Genomic DNA, 18524 nt, shown 5'->3' on the forward strand with positions numbered 1-18524 from the left:
GGAAAATAAAGCAGATTTTGAGTGGAAAGGAGCGCGTGTATACTGTACAGAGGTATGCAGAGGCAGGTGACACAATGCTCAGTGATCTGTTTGATGCCTCAGATGGTCCCTCCTGCATAGTTAGCCCTTTGCTAAATTGGCATCCACTCTGATTAAGTGGCACAGCCCTTAATAACACCATGGTTGACCTCAAACTGGCTTACTTTTAAAGATCAAGTTCATTCCTCAATGTGGTCATTAAAGTTCAGGTGACTCAAAACAATTCATTTGTGTTGTTTTGGTCATTATTTGCCATCTCTGTATTTTTACCTGCAACACAATTTTCTGTGTATACCTCCTCCTTTCATTTGTAATCGATATATAAAAGTGCTGTGAATATTTTTTTTCTTTGTACAAATCTTGTAATAGTATTTCCAGGTCTGTTACACAGATATAACAATGAAGTTCCCCTTAATTCAGATTACTTTGTCAGTCAGCGTGGTGCCATTATGTGCCATTACATCAGTGTGAGCTGTTCTACAGTGAGAGTATTGAATGTACAAGAGCGAGAAATACGCTGTTCTCCAGTATTGTGCTGGATTACAGAATCAAGGTCGACTCACAAGACACAGAGCAGCATTATCCCTTAATCCTGTGTTTTGGTTTCAAATAGCCTTTTTACACCTAATCTTCACAAGTAAAATGACAAACATGAATACAGAGGTAGGTATTTAAATGTGCATTACCTGCAATGTTAAGGTCAAAGGCTTACGCTGACTCAAAGTGGCTGTATATTTTGTGACGGAACAGACAGCCATTTGTTATTTTGTTGCTGCTTTATTACGGAATACTAGGGAGTCTTGTGATGAAATTCCCGCAGGGAGTTTCAGATGGGTAAGTGTGGGAACTTTTTATCCAAACTGCGACTCGGAGCTTGTTTGTTTTTGTGCCATTTTCTTTGTAAAAACGTTCAATGAAAATAAGATTTCCGCCTCACTTTAACCTCTCAACAAGTTGTGGCTTTCCGTACTTGGCCGCTCAGAGGACGGGCTTCACTGAGTCAACAGATATAGCGACTATAGCGAAGGCTGTGCCTCCCCTTGACCAAACTGGTCTTAGTGTGTCCGTCAGGCTCAGCTGTGGCAGAGCTGGAGGAAACTTAAAGGTGCTGTGAAAGACTAAAAGTGGGCCAGCCGCTGCTGCCTCCTGTTGACCTACCTTGTTCAGAGGGTCCAGGTACAGACTGATGACAGGACTCCTCCTCAGCGGACCACATTACTAATGTGTGAGGGTGCAAGAGGAACACATCCAATGATGAATCACTCCCCTGCACCCATGGCATCCTCATAAGTCAAGAGTAAAAGTGTTGAGAGTGCGCTCAGTAAAGAGATCCTTCGCACTGTCCACCGTAGAGCAGCTCGATCCCGGTCCGCTGGAAGAAGGGAAAGGGGGAAGGCTAAGTGGTGCACATCACGCATAGCCTGAAGATCTCCCTCAATCTTGAGGAAAAACATTAGTCCCTCGAGTGGGTCACTTGTTTTTTTTAAAGCTCATAGAACTCAGGAAAAGTTACTTTCATGCTTGACCAGAGCTGTATTTTAATAAATGAGAGTAATCTACATTGTGTTGATGTGGAATGCCTCCCTGGACCTACATTACCAGAAGTCACAGAGAGAACATTAAATGTGTGTTAGTTTAAGCTAAAAGGGTTTTCTTCTGAGGAACAAAAAGGCGCTCCCTCATTATTCACTTTGTTGTTTCAGAACTTTGTGTGTGTTTTTTCTTTGGAAACAACTTTTTGGATGCAAATCTTGTACATCAGGTTGCTCCTCTGTTGTCTTCTTCTAGCTTTGAGCCAGAAGGTTAAACTATTTTAGTTTACACGCCTGCCTCCCCCTAGAGCTGATGTCAGGCTTTACTGGTGATGTTGGGGGAGTGAGTAAGTTTGGCGCTAGGTAATACATCACACACACCAGGGGGTCTCCCTGGTATGCTCCTCAATAATGAAGTTCATTCGTTAACTTCTCCCTCAAAGGCCAAGTTCCCCCGCTGCCCTTTTCAGCAGCCATTGCAACTCTTACCAGAGTCACCCTACTAACAGAGTGAGAAAAAAAACATCATCATGCTTTTCTCCTTGACAGACTCAGTGGTTGCCTTTGCAGAGCATGAAGAATAAGCAGCTCCATTACCAATCCCTCATGCCTGGTTATAGCCATAATTATCACAGGGAAAATGACCTCCTCTGTTTGGTTTGCCGTAGAGGGGCTGCGCCTTCCTAATCACCTCCTTCTTCCCTCCTATCGTCCTCATGCCATGGAGATGGAGCTGGTTTTGGGGGAGTCTTGCCAGTTCATTAGAATTCACAGGGTTCCACCTCCCTGCCTAGCCAAGCTAAGCCTCTCACACAGGCTGCCATGCCTGTGATAATCTCCTCTCCTCGTTCCCTTTCGCTTCTTCTTTCTCTATCCTTCTATTCCTTTCCTTTCTGTCCCCAAGGGCGGCCTCACACAAAAGAGATGCAGTACAATTCATTGATAAATCTGATTTCTATTGACCTATTGAAAAATTGTTCCGGGAGATGTGTGGTAGTGCTCCGGCAGTGTCCACGGGCTCACTTTGCCGCCACATTTCCATATAACAAAATAAATAAATAACCCGATTTATACTGGTTACTTAAATGACGGCCTCTATTCAACAGCTTTGCGTGTGAAGTTGGTATTTTTTTCAAGGCTGATTCGACCAATTGAACATCCATTTAATCACTTTTTCTTACTCTAGAAACACCCAAAATAACCAGAAATAGCCTCGCTTTAAATCTTAAATAACAAGCAAATAAAAAGGCAGCTGAGAGCAGTTCTTTTCCATTGTAATTTATATTATTGTCCCCATCATCTTGTCATCACCACATCTGTACCTTGAGGAGATCATTTAATGTGGAACAGGCATGTAAGGATGCCTTAAATGAAGCGAGACTTGGTCAGTCCGTGGAGAATAAATCGGCTTAGCTGTAAAAGTGACACAGTACTTTTAATTTTTTTGACAAAAACGTGATGATTCAGTTGATTTGGAAAACTGGACTTGTTCTTTTTCCTTCAAAAAATATTTAAATGAAGTCTATAAATAACTACCTGTAAAACAAAAGGCTATAGCCCTGTCAGCCATTCACTATAAGTGCTGTGTTGTTGATTCTGATTACATGACAGTTGACAGGTGTATACTTCACCTATGTAGGAATGAATTGCTTTCATGCCTTTTGCTTTTGACCCTACTATTCTATAAATATTGTGTTTGTGTGTATTTGTATTTAGAGACAGACTAGGGCTGATCTGGCCCTGGGGCTGCTGTGCATACAAAGGAAGGGCAGTGTATATCGTCATCTGATCTGAGAGGAACTTTAAAAATTTCGAAAGTACATTACTTACCTGCAGCTGCTACTTTGCTTAGAGGAGACATATTGCACTGCTTTGTGGAAAATCCATTAGCGGTAATGAGTTAACAGCATTTCCTGTAGCTACACGTGCTATGAAATGCTGGCACAGCAGTGGCATGAATGGTTTTAAATTCACACCTTTCTTATTTAAACTTGTCTTTAAATGCAACCCTCCGCAGTGCTCTGGACGTAACCCAATAGTGTCCTCTATTTTCACTGAAATAGGTATTTCCTTTGTTGTCTGTGTGATTTATTGAAGTCTTCCCACAAGTGGAAGCCCCCAGGAAATTGCCTGGAATGGCCTTAAATTGGTTTATGATTGCGTGGTGTGGGCCGGTGCTGTTATGGTTCTAATATTATGCCCTCCACTCCTTGGCATCTATATTAAATTGATCTGTATTGTTTTCATGGAGTGCCTGTTGGAGCTTGTTAATTCTGCCGCTGCTTCAGGCAGGTGGTGTAGCTCCAAACACCCAGGTGGCGCGGTGGAATATAAGCCTCGGCTCTCTAAAATATCTCACATGACTGGGACGCAAAATGAGTAAGTCCAAAAGTGTTTATCTTGCGGGGTTAACGGCTGCGGAGCGGAACACCACGCAGCCGACTGGGTCCGCGCTCTTAAGAGGCGAGTCCAGAGTTGTAAGAGTTAACGTGGATCAGCTGCATGGTGAGCCTGTGCAGGGAATGGCTACTGACAGACTGCTAATGAGGCCATTATCAGGTCTCGTCCTCTTCTCTTCTCCCGGGGCACCGGTGGATGTTCTGTACCACATCTCAATTGAATTTCATTCCACAGGGCTTGTTTACGGTAAATACATTTGCTTGAATTAATCCACGAGGAGTGTGAGATACATGACTCGGCCAGTCTAAATGCAGAAATTTACTGTGTTGTGTCCGCTTCAGTTCAGTGTCAGCATCCACTACCAAGACTTTTTTTTCCCCCCTCAGGGATATAAAGAAATTATCAGCTAAAACAGTTCTATTGAGGGCTCCACATCGCTGCATTAATACCCATAGACAGCTGACCATCAGTCCCTCTGTGGCTTAATCAATACCCTAATGAGCAACTATCAGCAGCGTATTGGCATACTGTCACTGGTAATGTGAAGCAGTCAAGGAAGTGTGTGATCAAAAGCTAATGAACCAGCCTTGCTGGAAACATTTGTCCTTAGGGAAGCTTCGGCTTTTAAGCACAATTATATACAGTTGGAGGCACTATATTTGTTGCATGGCTGACAGACAGAGCAGCAGCAGCAGCGTCTTTTTCCAGTTTCACTCTGTATGATCCACATAAACACTGTCAACTGTTCTTTTATTGAACTTTTTTTTTGCATTGCAAGAAGGCTGAAAAGGAGGACTGAGTGTACAGTGTGACCCTTATTTAACCTTGCAATTTACACAAAAGCTCTGTATCTTGTGTTTCGTTTTTATGTAGTTTTTTATTCATATTCATTATATATATATTTATATATATATATAGAGAGAGAGAGTTACACGTCTCTATTTTGCTGTAGCATTTAACTTTGTTTTCTTTTCTTTTCTTTTACGAGGAAACAAATAGGTTTTATTAGAAGCACGGCTATTTCATTTTCATGGTTATTTTATGAACCTCTCTCTCTTGTCAGAAGCTATTCGTCACATTCACGCTGCAGAAACATAATGTAGAAAGCATGCACTCCTTTCAGCTCTCTCCTGATGCTCAGGTTGGAGTACTGTATGGGTGTTGTCCTTCTCTATGTCCCTGCTATCATATTGTGCTTGTTTGTTTCCCCTTAACGGTACCTCGGTGTTATGTCCCAGTGTGTCGCGCCGTGCTCGGTTCCAGAGAGTCTGATGCAGCAGCCAGTTTCTGAGAGACAACCACAGATAGTGACAGTTAAACCTGCTTGTGCGTGGGCCTTCGCCCTCTGACTCATCTGTTGAACTTTGAAGATCTTGCGGGGAGATGCCTACATCAAAATGAGAGGACTGTACCTTCTGTTACATCATATTGTTTCGAATAGTTTGCCGTGCATGCGTGTCTGCATCTAGTTTGTATACCAGGCACGCTCCATTTGATTCTATCAGCCTCTGAATGATATTTTGCTCATTAGACAGTGTGCAATAAGAGACCAGTGTTGACACAACCTGAGTTAATGTGTTTAGAGACTCTAATGGATCATAGAGGTGCTAATGAAACATTGTCATGGGAAGATTTATGTTGCAAGCTGCTGAGTTCTCATTTCCATTTTATATGTGGTTAGATGTACCTTTATTCAATGAGCAGTACACAGCGGAAGACACCAAATGAATATAGATATTTCAAGTGTAACGTGGGAATAAATAATTCAATTTCATGTTGCAACTGCTTTGTTAAGCAGTCGTAACAGGAGGCAATTCTCTATAATTCTGTGGCGTGGATACAGTGGGGTTAATAAAAGGTTTAGTAAAATGAAACAAATATACAGAAGTTGAGAAAACGAGGGTGTAAAATTCACATTTCTACATGTGAAATATTGACTTTGTAAAAAAAAAAAGTAAAAAAGAAATGTAAAAAAAAAAATCACTAGTTTATTTTTTAGATGTGAAATATTGCAGTGTTTGAAACCGAAGCTGTGTGATGTTTGTCTTCAGACAAGATGATACCAGCACCAGCTTATTCGTGGAAATGCCAAATGGTTATTGGCCAAGGCTGGATTGCAGTAAAACCAGAATATTGTATCAGAGAGAGGCAGCTGGTTAGGAGTCAGAACAGATTATCATATGAGAGAGGATGAGTGAGGAGGAGGAGGGGAGGAGAGGATCGGAGAGAGAGGGAGCGAGAGAGAGAGGTAGAGACTGGAATGGAAAGCAGGGGGCGAGAGTGAGGGGCAAAAAGGAGGACGAGACGGAGAAGTGATACCAAGAAACTCATCGCCTGGTCGCGATGGGGTGGGGGGGATCATCCAAAAGCCTTCCGTCAGTATCTATATCGCCTCCTTCACCTGTCTGAAGGGGTGTGTGTGTGTGTGTGTGAGAGAGAGAGAGAGAGAGAGAGCTGCATGCAGGTCCTCTGAGAGGTCAGAGGAAGATGCTGAGGCTCCACTCATCTTCTCTCTGTGATGGGCCCACTGCTGCTTGCCGACATCTGGCCTCACACTGATCACTCATATCTACAGACAGGGAGGTGGAGAAGAGCGGGGCACTTGTATCACCAAGTCACAGAAAAAATTACACTTCCTCTGTCATCCATTCTCACTGCTCTCTTTTCTTTTCTTCTTTTCTTTTTTGAGTCACCAGTCTGTTGTCTTCCTGTCCCTCCTCTCTTTTCTTAGCCTTCACATTGCAGTTTTAAAGGCAAAACAAAAGCACAAGGTGCAGAACCAGAATGTGATTTTTTTTTCTCTCTCTCTTTTTTTATGCGAGAGCTGGTTTTGTCTTTACCCTTGCACTAAAAAGATAAGACGCAGATAGTTAAGAGTGTGCTGTGTCTAGCAAAGCTGGTATACACGGCTCCGACTGCAATCAGTGGGAAGAGGGCCAGCTTCCCTGCCTGAGCTCTCAGCGCCCCTACTGGCTGCATGCTGTGCCAATCAAAGGCTAGTGGGTGGGGAGCAGTCAGACATGAACACTGATGTCACAGTCACATGGATTCTGGTGTGGTCATGCTCGGAGGCTGAGAGACAGAGCTGTGCTGGCCAGCTGCTGCTGAGACAGCAGTGGAGGGCTTTGCGCTGGTGATAGTTCTTCTCTTATGGACTCGAAGCTCAATGATGTATTTTGTGATTTCAGCTATGAAAGGTAAGAGCACAATGCATGCCGATCGCGCACCCAGAGTAACAAGTAGGGAAGTACGAGTACGCTATTCACAGCCTGCCAACTCTTTGCATTTCATTTGCAAGGCATGAGTGTGACAGAGAGAGAGAGAGAGAGAGAGAGAGTGTGAGGGGGAGAGAGGAGGGGAGGGAGAGATACGGTAATACATTGCTTCTGATTGTGTCCAAGTCAGTTAAGCTTTTCTAATATGTCTGTCCGTGCACTTCGAGAATTTCTGCTTTGAACTCTCAGAAAGAAAGAGATGGCGCAATAGGAGCAATTTGCATCTTCCAAAAAATAAAAATAAAGAAAATAAAAATTAAAGGTTTGCTTTCATTTTTTTATTTACAGTGTGCGTTTTGTCGCTGCAGGTTTGCAGGATGCTGTAGAAAACCACAGCCGGTGCAGCTTTTTTTTCCACTAGTTCGTCTATTACATGAAATAGCTCCAGGGTTTCAAGAGTAGAAGTTTTTATTGGCGTAGATCCGAGGTGGCATGCGATGGAGAGGGGGCTTGGGTTGGAGGGGTGTTTTTTTTTCTTCTTAATCCTGTCGTTCCAGTCCAGGGAACGTGTCTGTGCTGCAGGAAGATGTGTGTGGTAGTGTTGAACGCGGGTCGCAGACGAGCGACGAGGCACTGGCGCGACTGGCAGACTGAGATTGTTTGAGTTGATACCGATGCACGTGTTTGTCTCTCTCTGTGTGTATATATATTTATATAATTATATGTACTTTTTAAAATTTTATTTCTGCGTGTCTGTGACAGTGTTGTGTTCCACTGACCTATTTTTGGGGTAGTCGGGTTTACATGTGGCACAAGAGCAGGACTGGGTCCTCCCAGTCTCTGATGTTGATCTAGTACGCTTTAATCCCAGCTCTTCCACCCCCTCTCCGTTGTACAGGCGAGCATGTGCACACGCAAACACACACACGCACACACACCCGTGCAGACAGATAGTGAGTGTAGTCAGACATACAGTGCATCCCCACACTTCTCTCACGCATGCCTGCACACACAAACATACACACAGACGCGCACACACACATGCACATAATCACGTTTTTTCCACACTTATGAGTTCTTCCATACAGAGAGATGTGAACAACCATGCAGACATATGTGGGGAGATGCACTCCTAATATAATTAAATAGGCAACGATAACCCCGCTGAGGCACAGGCAGCTGTCATTCGGTGCAAAATGACAAAAAATATATGGAGCTGGAAATAATTTGATTTGATATGTGCTGCTTTCTTATTTTTTCCTTCCCAGTAGATTGAAAGGTTTGGAAGAAAAAAGCACTCGGGCATCTTCAGAACACAGTGGCTGCATACATGCATATTATTAAAAGCAAATGAAATTAATGTGTGATATTATATGTAATTAGAGTATTAGTAATATTGATAGTAACACTTACAGCTTGTCTGACTTTCGTTTGACTCAAGCTGCCACGACCACAGTATTAATTCCTTTCATTCTTTTCTTCTTCTTCTTCTCTTTTGTTAAGAGTGTAAGGGAAGTCATTTACAAAGTGAAGCTCACAGTCAATTGTGATAAGCCTGACGTGTGTGAAATTGAGAAAGAGCAAATTCCTGAATCTTATTTTCATGAAAAAAAAGACCCGTTTGACCTAATGTCCTTTTACATGCATTTCATAGTGAAGGGTTTTTATGAAACCTCATATTTTTGGAGAAAAAAACGAGTTTTGTGCTGTGTAGCATTTCTAATCTTTTTATGTTAAAGTGTAACATGCTCAAAATTTTATTGTGTTTATTTGTGCTTCGCTTGACTTGGCACAGAATTGCGTCTTTTTTGTTACTCATTCGGTTCAGAAAAAAATAAGCAGATCTGATATGTACAGCAAAAAAACTGCTTATTTTTTGTGCTCTAATGAGTCTCTTCACCAGTCTTCCTCTAGCTCCGTCTGTTCCCTCATTGGTACTTTCAGTTTGATGAGGGGTGTCTAGTGTCATGAAAGGATATTGTGACAATGTCAGAAATTAATTAAAACGTCAACAAGGGGGATAATTGAAAGCTAATTTAAATAGGAGCAGTCATTTCTCCTGAATGTGGTCAGGGAAGTGCACGATGACTTGCTGCATTGCCACAGACACAGAGTTTACATTGTTACCCGTGCATACTGCATGTGCCCTATGTGGTGTTTTTGAAAACTGTTTTTCATCCTCTGCACTTCAAAAAATAATGCTAATGTATTATAACGAACATCTCTCTGTGCCTCTGTGGCTTTGTCTCTACCCTGCACCACCCTCTACCCACCTCTCCCTCTCAATTCAGCCTCTCTACCACACCACTGCCTCTCAAGTACCTAATTACCTGTAATGGAAACATCCCTCTCATTACCCCATGCAAATTAGCCAGCCTACTCAACACAATTAAGATGAAAATTCCAATTACATAATTAAAGAAAGTTGTTTGATGTGTGGATAGAAAAGGTAAAAAAGAAAAAGTGTCTCACACAGAGCACATATAATTAACCCTTGAAAAGGAGAATTATTGTGGCAAGATGGGTAGCATCAATGTTTCAAAATTGTTGAAAGCAGTGGCCAGTAAGCTACTACAGCGCGTGCAGACAACACATAAATATGTGATCTAGCATGAGTGTGTACTAGACTGTGAAAAATCTTTTGGGGCCCTAGAGAAGGTAAAGCCAAATATCTTATGATAGGCGCTTTAAGGCTATGTTAACAAGGCTGTAAATATTTGCTGTGGATTTGGTACTCTTTGTCTCTTTCAATCAGTGGCCGATTGAAGCGCTCACTAACCAGTGCTGCAGGCTCTCACACATTAAAGCAGAAGTTAGCAAGATTGGCTATTATCCAGTTAAGGACTGAGGACATAAAGAGCCAAAGGGGAAAAATATGCCACAGATTAAGGTGAAGGCAAATATAGCCACCTATAATCCACCTGCAAGGATTTAAAATAAAAGACCCAATTATTTTAGGACGAGGCATTCATGCACGTTTTGATCTTTTAAAAAAAATCAATAAATACGGGGTACGTTTTAGTCTGTCAGTATGTAATTTTAGACAGCTACATTTACTTCAGTAGAACCACAAATGTCTGTATATTTGCAATGAAAAAAACCTTTATTAATTTCAGGGGTTATATACAATACAATTAAAAGCATGCACACAACATCTGAGCAGATGCAAGGCAGGACAAACAAGTCAGCCTACCAGACGTGCAGTGTGTGCTTCAGCCCTCTCTCCTGCCTCTTAGCTCACCGAGGAAGTGGATTGGTGTCCCCACAGGTTATTAAAGTGTGTGAGCTGTGCCAGTCTGCGCTGTGCACACTGAGACAAACATCCTGGCTGCCTGTCTGTGTGTAGAGGGACTGGTTAATGAGATATTGACTGCCCATTGAGAGCATGGATTTTTGATTTGGCTCCATAGAAGTTGGGGAGAAAAGGATGTGCACTCCAGAGAGGATAGGCGCCTACGGATAGACACCAGTTTCTGAACTGGGGATTATTTTGCATTTTAATGTTGCACGTTTTAGGTGATTATGAATTTGAAAAAAATTCAAATTCTGGGTTTGAGAAATGTGTTATTTGTGCATTGGATATAAGTGTGTTAAGTATATGATTTGCCTTTGTGCTTCCAGTAACAACACAAAGAAGAATTGCCATTTCTTTGTAACCACGTCTGAGCATAGTTTTTGTACAAACATTAATCTGCAGCGGCATCCGAAGCATTGCCAGGGTGCCAGACAGCTCTGTCAGTCATCTTGTCTTGTCAGTCACACCTTGTGGTTTTGACAGATTAGTCCAATCACAGGCAAGGTTAAACGACTCCCCTGTTCTATGTCCAATCAAACAGCGGGCAACAACAAACAGCACTTGCTCAAGGTAACCATCGGACTAAATCCTTAAAAACTTGAGGTTCATTGAGGGTTCTCTATTTGGCTCCCCAGTCAGGTAACAGACCAAGCTGGGCTTAGCCTAATGCCTTTAACTTAAAGGTAATTTCCTACTTTACTTTCAGTCTGTATTTCAGGAGTCACTTATAGAGCCTTTTGAAGTATCTCGCTGTCATGCAGCATTTAGCTTCTGATAGAATACTTCCTCTGTCAGCACTCATTAGATAATCACATACCACAGGCTATGGAGTTAGAGAACATTTTTACTTTCATTTTTTTTCTTGCCTTCTGTAACGTTCTAAGCAGAAAATGTAGAAAGAATATAGATTCTCTCTTGTTTTTTTGCAGCCCTCAATCTTTGCGTTCTAATAGTTTGCTGTTTGCAGTTATTTGAAATACTGACACGCATCCTCCCAGCGCAAATCAGCGTTACTCAGTAAAGTGCCTCAATAAAATTAGTGTATGACTATGTAATTTAATAAGGAACGTACACTTCTTCTGCTTCGCATGCTTTGCCTTGCCCTCGTGTGCTTTGCCGCCTGTGGTTTAAAAGTTAGCAGTGTTTTAAGAGAGTGAAGGATGAAGTTTTATTCCCCTGTACTTTCATTCTGAGCATGTTTCGTACCATTGGCTTTTTTCCTCTGTGGGCCTCTGGAGGGCTGTCCATTTGCTTTTTGAAGTTGCATCAAAGAGGAAATGGGGGAGAAAAAGCATTATTGATTTTGCGTTTTGTCTGACTGAAACACTGAGGACAGAAAAACACATAAGGAGTTAGGTGTTGGCAGTGGGGCAGCTCCGTCTCTTGTGTGTGAGCCAGAGGGAGATGGGGGAGATATCGAAAGAGGTAGAAGGTGAGGAGGAACACCAGACAACACTAATGCATCTCTCCCTAGAGTCGTATGCTCAGTCCTTTCACTTCCATCATTTCTCCTCTCTTTTCTGTTCCTAATGGCAGAGTAAATAAAGCCCATTACTGTACGGCCTGAGACAAACCTCTGTCTTTCCCCACCATGTCGGATAGCTTTTCCATCAGACCGGTGACTCCCGAGGTCTGACAGCGCTCTACAGTTGACCTGCTTTTCCATGAAACACCAAGCTGCTCTCTTCTCAGTTGTAATCAGATCTCCCTGCTAGGCAAGCATGCTGGCAGCAGGCAAGAAGAGGAGTATTGTTTTTTGTGGTTTATCGCCTTCTTCGCCCTCTTCCTGCATGCGTCAGCCTAGCAGAGGTGACACAGGAGAGGAGTACTTTTCTGGTGTTAATCTGACCTAAGGTGACTAAGAAAGAAACTCTTAGTGATAGAAACCGATAAGAGCTTGTTTCTAATATTCCTTACTCAGCACTTATGCTAAACAGATGCGTGGCGTCTTTTAGCCGTTTTCTGTGAACTCTGTCGAAAGACATACGCGATTCTGTGGAATTTTTAGTTCGGAAAATGACGGTGAAATTCGAAGACTTTGCCAGTGAAAGCGTGCTGCAGAATAAGAGGCTGAGGAAGGGTCAGAGGTCACAGCATACTGAGACATACTCCCTTCTTCTCCGTGGAGAGCTACGGCAGCATCTAGGGAGCCTGGTGGGGAAGAAAGGATGAAAAATGAGAGGCGTGCAGAATTTTGATGAGATGAGGGAACAGGCAACGTTATAACAAAGGTCGTCGCAACATGTGCTCCGCCACTTGATTACAAAAGGGAGAGAAGTGTGTGAGGCGTTTGATTGCATGTCCCAGTAGAGGCCATTAGAGGTTCTACTTGTAGGATGGCTTCATTTACACTCATCTGATCTGTTGTGTGCGCTTATGAACAAACAAAGATTGCGAATCTTCCCGAGCACTAGGGGGTGCTCTTCAAGGGGAACAAATGAGAATATCTGTCCCCCAGGGTTTTAAAGTTTTTACCGCCTCCTAAGTTCACCATCATTGCCGGTGCTGGTTACGTGTTGCCACCAGGCAGAGCGATGCATGTTTGAATCTGGAATCAAAGTGAGAACTTGCTCTCAAGGTTTGCAGCATAAGGTGCTCTCACACCAGCGAAGATGCATAAAAGGAATTCCTAATCATAAATAACAAAGAAAAACAGCCTCGCCAGAACAGACTGCTTAAGATTGATTTTTATGCACATGCATTCATTTGGAATAAAAGAAATGCTGCTTCAGTGCTAATTGCAAAGATGAAAGGGGAAGAATGTGCAAGGCAATGAACTTTGATTAAAGGCACAGCGCATATCCTATTCAGGGACATAACGTTTTAATGAAATCCAGGCCCATTTATGGACTCGTGAAGTATGTTTTGAAATTAAAACTGAGTTTACACGGTTGATATACGGGATGAAAAAGATACACTCCGTTCGTATGTGTTGGTCTCATCATCCTAATTCAGCAAGTCAGGCGTCAGCGCCAAATACACAATGTCTGTCTTAGACAATGAGCGTGTGCATGCTTCCCAGCTGGAGCAAAGGGGTTAACTGGCTGTGGAGAGATCCTTGACCTATCTGAGATGAGCTTACCGCCCCCTCAAGCAATGTGGAATATCTGATTGCTGATTATGAGTTTATTCCCTATCGTGCTGAGCCTTTTGCATGTCAGGATCCATCCCTCCCCAGCAGAACTGATTAAGGAGCTGGAGATGATGCTACAGCTCTTAGCAATTGCTGAAAGACTCTCAGAGAGCCTGGTAATCTAGAGTGCAGCTGGCAATCACCCACCACTGACTTTTTTTCTTTCTTTTTTTACAAGCTTTTGGGTTGTTTTGTTGTTTTCAAGTGGGTTTTTGTTTTTTTTGGCATATTGTTGTCTTTGTTCCCCCAGGGCTTCTTGTTTCTGGATGAGAGCTTTCCTAGTGCTGAGCACAGGTCCTTGTCAACCTGGCTGCTCAGCCCAGTCCAGCCTTAACAACAGCAGCGTCAGCAAAGACCCTCGCTCAAAGTCTCAGGATTTGCTTATGATCTCCCTCTTATAAGAGCCTAATTTGGGCAAAAGAAGCATCTTCATCCCTGATGTAATAACGCTCTCTCTTGGCTCATTTTCAGAGTTCCTGGAATCCAATACATGGGACATAGGCATCAGATAAATTGAAATAAATAGCTCCTCAAAACTGTACCCTTATGTTAAGTTTTGGGGATTTATGTGCCATTCAGTAAATTTCTCACAGGAAACTCCCATTTGTTTTCACAGGAAAACAAATGGGAGTTTTCTAGCAAAAAGACTGCATGACTGCTTTATTTGCTCACAGGGATCTGTCACTTAGTTACAAATCAGCAGCTGTCATCTCTTAAGTTTTGTTTTTGTCAATAGTTGGAGGGTAGAGGAAGACAGCGCCGTTCCTACTGTGCTAATGGTTGTTTTAATGCCTTTAAAGTGCGACCTGGAGCAACAGAGGACAAATCTGCCCAAATAGAGCATTCTTAATTACTGTAAAAGCTCCACAGCCCACCGTTATTGACGTTTCACTGTCAAACACATCAGCCACAATGTTAGTGCCTAACGCTGAAATGCTCGTTAAATATTGAAATATTAAATAGATTGTGTATGTTATTGATTTTTTTTTGTTTGTTTTAAAACCCAGCTAGAGAAAGACAATGCAAACTTTCTTATTCTATAAATACTATGGTGTGTTGGCTGGTTTATTTAACATGTAGTAGTGTATGTAGTTTTGCACACAGTCAAAGAAGGGTACATAGAAATCATTTCTATTTTTTCCAAAGGTATTTTTAGAGTAAAGCTAATGGAGTTCCACATGTGACACAATCAGCCCTGGTAATCAAATGACTGTTGTCTGAGCTCTGCTTTCTTGTGTAAATGAAACGTCTTAAAATGTTGCACTGTGGTGGTGAAGGACACCAAACATGTTTCATGTGACAGTCTAAAGTATCTTTGGGAAATCGCCTGTAAAACTGTGTGTGTTTCTTAGGTGGGGAGAGGGGTGGACAATTACACTTATATTTTTTGCACAACTGCATGTTGAATTGCATGCTTTTTAAGTATCATTATTTTCATATGGACAAAATGTTTAGGTGGTACTCTGTTAAAAACCCCATCTACCTTGTGCTTAGAGGTTCCCATAGTAACATTGCTAGGTGACATAATTCACAGGCAATTTACTCTCTTGATTTTTTTTCTTATCATGTATGATCATAAACTACGCCTCAGAGGGGGGATCAAAACGTAGGTGAAGCACATTTACATTTTCAGATTGATAATAAAACTGACTTATAAGTATATAATACTAACATCTTCCATCTATCCAAGTCAGGTTTGGGTGGGGGGCTGGAGCATCTCCAAGCTGTGATAGGTGGGGCACGCCTATCTAGCAATCTAGGTTGTCTACCGCTGGGCTAACACAGACAGAAAACCAGTCATGCTCACATTCACACCAATTTAGAATTGCCAATTAATCTAAGGCATGCATATCTTTGGACTGTGGGAGGAAACCAGGAGTACCCACGGAGAACCCACCTGAGCCAGCTGGTGGATTTGAACCCAGGACCTTCAGGCTTTGAGACAACAGTGCTAATAATTTAATAACTGTATATTAATTATTCAGTGCACAAAAACCAAGGAATTTATAAACAAGTAAATGTGTTTGCTTTAGTAATAAGTCCCCTGTTCTGTTTTCTTTTTATTTAAATCAGGTTGTTACATTTTAGTTACTGATTAAATAAAAAATAGTAATAATTTTGCACTCGTGGGTGTGCTGTCAAAACGTTAGCTAGTCAATGTAGCTACATAGCTTAGCTACACTGGCAGCGCACAAAGTCGATGTAACACTCCTAGATAAAATGTCTTAAGTCTTACCGCAGTCCCACCCAAATATGACATTCTCACTAACTTTGTGCCGCCTTCTGCCTCACAGTTATTTTCGATGTACGTGTGCAGGTACCCACAATGAGTCCTTGCTTCCAATTTATTGAAACGAAAAGTTGACCCTCTGTGTTCATATATGGTGATTTGAAACACACCATCCATGCGAGTGTCTAACTAAACAGCCCAAACGGTCTGTATTATTTTAGGTTAGATTATCTAAGCATCTCAGTTCTCTTAACGACCTCCCGACTGGAGGCGGGCATTTCTGTTGTGGCAATGTTTGTGGAAAAAAGACGCAATAAGCAAAATGTTGACCCCATGGCACAGTTTGAACGACAGCTCCTTTTTATTTGCATAATAAAGCAAAAAATGCTTCAAGAAATGTATAAAAATCAGAAGTGAGAAAGTTTTAGGGAAAAATGCAAAGAAAAAATGCATTAATGCATGCAGTGTGTATCTGCATTATCTGTGTATGCATCAATGCAGAAATGTATACACAGATAAAATAAATTAAGTGGAAAATTGTAACTAAATAGAGAAATGAATATAAAGGTAATTCAGTATTGATTTACTTGTTTATTTTTGTTATTGGCATATTAATTAATTCATTTACTCTTTTTTAATTATTTTTAATTATGGCAAATTCAGCCCTCTATGATAAACCACTCTATGTTTCACATACCTTCTCTAGTAGAGTTAGTGAGGAAGGTGTTTTTTGATCTTTTGACACATGATTACATTGGGCCCGTCTGGGCTTTGATCTCAGGATGGATTTTTTTTCCATCTCTTGATGTGGGATTATTATAATTTATACATAAGGGATTTTTTTCGGCCTCACCAAACTTGAGTAAACATAGTATACATAGTAGATTAACATTGTATTTGTTTACAAATTCTCATTAGCGAGGCCTAAGATAATTAATCAGTGGCCGTGGTATATAAGTAGATAGACACCGTTCAAATAATTTATTCCTTTCAGCTCTAACCAAGTGTGAGAAAAAGTGTCTGATCAATTTCTCCCTTAGATGTAGCTCTTTGAAGGCATGCAGTGTCTTAGGAGAGTACTAGCCCAGTATTTATTCTCTAGAAACTGAGAGTTGAAGACCTTGCAAATTCTGTACAAATATTACAGGGTGCTGGCTGCCTGACTCAATCTAGGAGTCCTCAATTCCCCTTAAATAAAAGAACTGTATGAACCCAATACACCCATACAGATGTAAAATATTAGCTATAGTGTAGGTGTTTGCTGTTTATTGATGTTGAAACGAAATGGCCTGAGTAATTTGAGCGCATTTTCTTTTTTTGTACCCAAATCTTTTTTTGATTTTATGTTTTCAGGCACCTGAGGCACAACTTCACAGAATCATGATTACAAATGGTTTCTTTCTTTTCTTTTCTACACTCATTTGTTTTGATTAACAGAAAAAGAAACTAACACCAGCTAGCAATGGAGCAAAAATAGCAGTGCTTATCAACAGAAAAGTTTGAGATATCCTGAATAATTCACCTCTGGATCGCTGTCGTCACACAGGAGTTTCAGTGACTCGTCGACTCATATTTAAGTCCTTTCACAAAGTTTTACACCCCCCTCAAGAGTAAATAGACATGGACACCAGCTGAGGTAAACAACGGACTGGCAGCCTACACATCGTAAATTACCACAAAATATTTAATTGACACATAAAATTTTTCTATTTTTGATTTATTGCTTAGTTTTGATGATATTCAAATTTGTTAAAATATAGTGCGTACAAAAATGTTTTTATTAGTGCTGTCAGTGTTAATCTCGTTAAAATGACGTTAACGCCATAACTGCATTAACGCGACAAATCTCGGTTAGCGGGTTAGCACGGATCGGACGTGCTAACCCGTGGGACTGCACAGCGTGGGACTGCATGGCGTTAACGCATTAGCGCTAACGGAGATTTGCCGCGTTAATGCGCTTATGGCGTTAACGTCATTTTAACGAGATTAACGCTGACAGCACTAGTTTTTATACACAAACAGAAGAAACGCAGTGGCCAGCTGCTTTGCATTTCCCCACAATAGCCGTGACTGACCGAATCCATTATGGGCAAATGTAGAATATACAATCTAAATACAATGTTTTTGATTTCTGTTGGCTGAATAAAGCCTTTGTCCTACACCAGCCGCCATAGCTAGGATTATGCACTTGAAATGAAACTAAAAGATGAAACTAATTCAAGAAAGAACTAATATCACATGAATTAATTCATGTTCTGAAGCGTGAATCCCACTTTTAAAAAACCTCATGTTTCACTATAGTTCCCGTAAAACATATTGTTACACCTGTTTATAGTGCATAACAATTATTTTTTCATTTCACGATGAGGGGCTGTGTAATCATTCCACTTTTAAAATGCTTGTTTCTCTAAACGGGTAATTAGAAATTAGTCTAGGAACACATGAGCCAGTCTGCTGACAGGGCCAGTTTTTCTGAGCTTTTCTGAGTGTATATCGCAATCTTTACCAAGCCATCCTGCCTCATGAAGTGTTCACTTTTTTCTTTTTTTCACAAATGCAGATACAGTATGAAAAAAAAAATCTATAAATAGCTAAATTGTCACCCAGTGATAGCCTTCTTTTTCTCTCCACATAGACTGATTAACTGTATAAAGCCAAATCTGGTCGTTATTAGTCGGAC

At 41.3% G+C, this 18524-nt stretch overlaps 1 protein-coding gene across 2 annotated transcripts in view; it reads left to right on the plus strand.

Moving 5' to 3' along the window:
- Positions 1-18524, plus strand: part of roraa (RAR-related orphan receptor A, paralog a) — a 187660-nt gene that overhangs the window by 133696 nt on the left and 35440 nt on the right. The window contains exon 1 of one of the 2 annotated variants that reach the window (XM_004553144.5): positions 7012-7168. The exons of the other annotated variant lie outside the window; for it this stretch is intronic. Coding sequence (XP_004553201.1) covers positions 7138-7168 — 31 coding nt within the window. The 5' untranslated portion in view covers positions 7012-7137. Of the gene's footprint in view, positions 1-7011; positions 7169-18524 lie in introns of those variants that run through there. 2 annotated transcript variants of the gene reach the window in all.

Source organism: Maylandia zebra, linkage group LG7 (genome assembly GCF_041146795.1).
Source record: "Maylandia zebra isolate NMK-2024a linkage group LG7, Mzebra_GT3a, whole genome shotgun sequence".
Classification (NCBI taxonomy): Eukaryota; Metazoa; Chordata; class Actinopteri; order Cichliformes; family Cichlidae; genus Maylandia; species Maylandia zebra.